This window comes from Egretta garzetta, unplaced genomic scaffold (genome assembly GCF_000687185.1).
Source record: "Egretta garzetta isolate BGI_Z169 unplaced genomic scaffold, ASM68718v1 scaffold501, whole genome shotgun sequence".
Taxonomy (NCBI): domain Eukaryota; kingdom Metazoa; phylum Chordata; class Aves; order Pelecaniformes; family Ardeidae; genus Egretta; species Egretta garzetta.
Genome location: NW_009258547.1, coordinates 58,981 through 60,514, shown reverse-complemented (window position 1 = coordinate 60,514; position 1,534 = coordinate 58,981). Strand labels below are relative to the sequence as shown.

General features: G+C 62.4%; 1 protein-coding gene across 1 annotated transcript in view; it reads right to left on the bottom strand.

Moving 5' to 3' along the window:
- The window catches only part of DCTN1 (dynactin subunit 1), a 21,323-nt gene that overhangs the window by 19,181 nt on the left and 608 nt on the right, over positions 1-1,534 (bottom strand). The window contains exon 2 of the mRNA XM_035903149.1: positions 598-795. Coding sequence (XP_035759042.1) covers positions 598-795 — 198 coding nt within the window. The remainder of the gene's footprint in view (positions 1-597; positions 796-1,534) is intronic.

Genomic DNA, 1,534 nt, shown 5'->3' with positions numbered 1-1,534 from the left:
CCTCCCCTGCCCCTGGCAGGCCCGCAAGAGCAGATTAAAGCAGAGAGGCGGCTGCGGCCACGCGCAGAGACCCCTCCTGCCAGCTGAGATGGGCAACTTGCTCCTCAACTACCACGCTCCTCGTCCCCACCTACCACCCAAAACCAGCTCCAGCGCCAGCTTATCTCCCCCTGCGCACGGCCGAAATTCTCACCGACCAAGGGACGGAGCCATGGGTAGATCAGACGTTCCCGTCCCAACGGCCCGGCTGCCCGAGGGATGGGGCAGGCAGGCAGCAAAGAGCAATGCAGATCCTAGGAGGCACAAAACCTCCGCTCCCCCGGCAGGACCGCGCAGGCTGCGCCACACGTGCAGCGTACCCCGACCGTCACCTGGGGTCTGCACCGGCAGCTCAGCCCCCAAGTCAGTCTGCACGCTGGAGAGAACAGCGACGCGTGGGGTCAGAGGCCACTGTGGGGCCTGGCACACAGTTTAATGCCACCTGACACTTCATAACCCTCCCCCAAATTAAGGAACTGCATTGGCCCTGGCCTCACGTATCCCTGTGCAAGCCCCAGGACCGGAGCCCCCAGCCCCCCGCCCCCGAGGGACGCTCACCTTTTTGGCCTCCTTCAAACGTTTCTGCAGGTCAGCCTGTTGCTCTTGCATTTTGCTCTTCCACTCCTGCACCTGCTCCAGCTGGATCTTGTACTTCTCCAGCTCTTTAAGCTTCGCCTTGTCTTCATTTCGCTTTATCTTCAGAGTCTCCAATTTCTCCTCCAGGTCCCTGACTTGAGCACGCAGGTTCTCCTCCTCCTGCAACATCAAACCAAGAATTACCCCAGGGAGCAGCAACACCCTTCGGCGAGAGCTCCGGAGGCGTCACCGAACCCACGCAGACCCCGACCCATCAGCCAGCCTGTTCTTTGGTGTACAGAGCACCTTGCTTCTGACATCGCTGGGTGCCTAAATCCCTTAAAAACAAAACAAAACCAAACCCCACCACCACTAAGACGTCCAAGTTCACCCCTCAGCGGCTCTCCTCCTGCCCCTAGGGCCAGAGCATGCGGGAAAGGCGTTCACAAACAGAGCCAGGCCTTACGGAAAGGCTCTATCAAAGCAACGTGCACGGCGGCACGGACCCACGGCGGCCGGCGGTTTCAGTTGTTAGCGTAACTCAGAACCGCGCTGACACGCGCACGCAGGGCACATCGCACACCGCGCGTTCCTGCCCCAACCTCCCGGCGCTGCGGGCGAGCGGTTCCCCCTTCCTCCTCCCCCAGGACCCGCCCGGCAGAGCACGGCAGGCGTTTGTACGGGGCTGGGGTCTCCCCCAGGCTCCCCACCGGGGGGTCGGTGTGTGCTGCAACCCACGCTGCGCCAGAGCCAGGGCAGCTCTGTGGGGGCGAGCCAGGCACCAGCCTAAAACCTGGGAATCCTCCTGCCTCGGCAGGTCAAGTCCTGAAAGGGTCTCTGCTGTGCTCCCCAGATCAGCAACAATTCCTTCCCCTTGGGGCTGTCAGGCACTGGAAGGGGCTGCCCAGGGAAGGGGTCG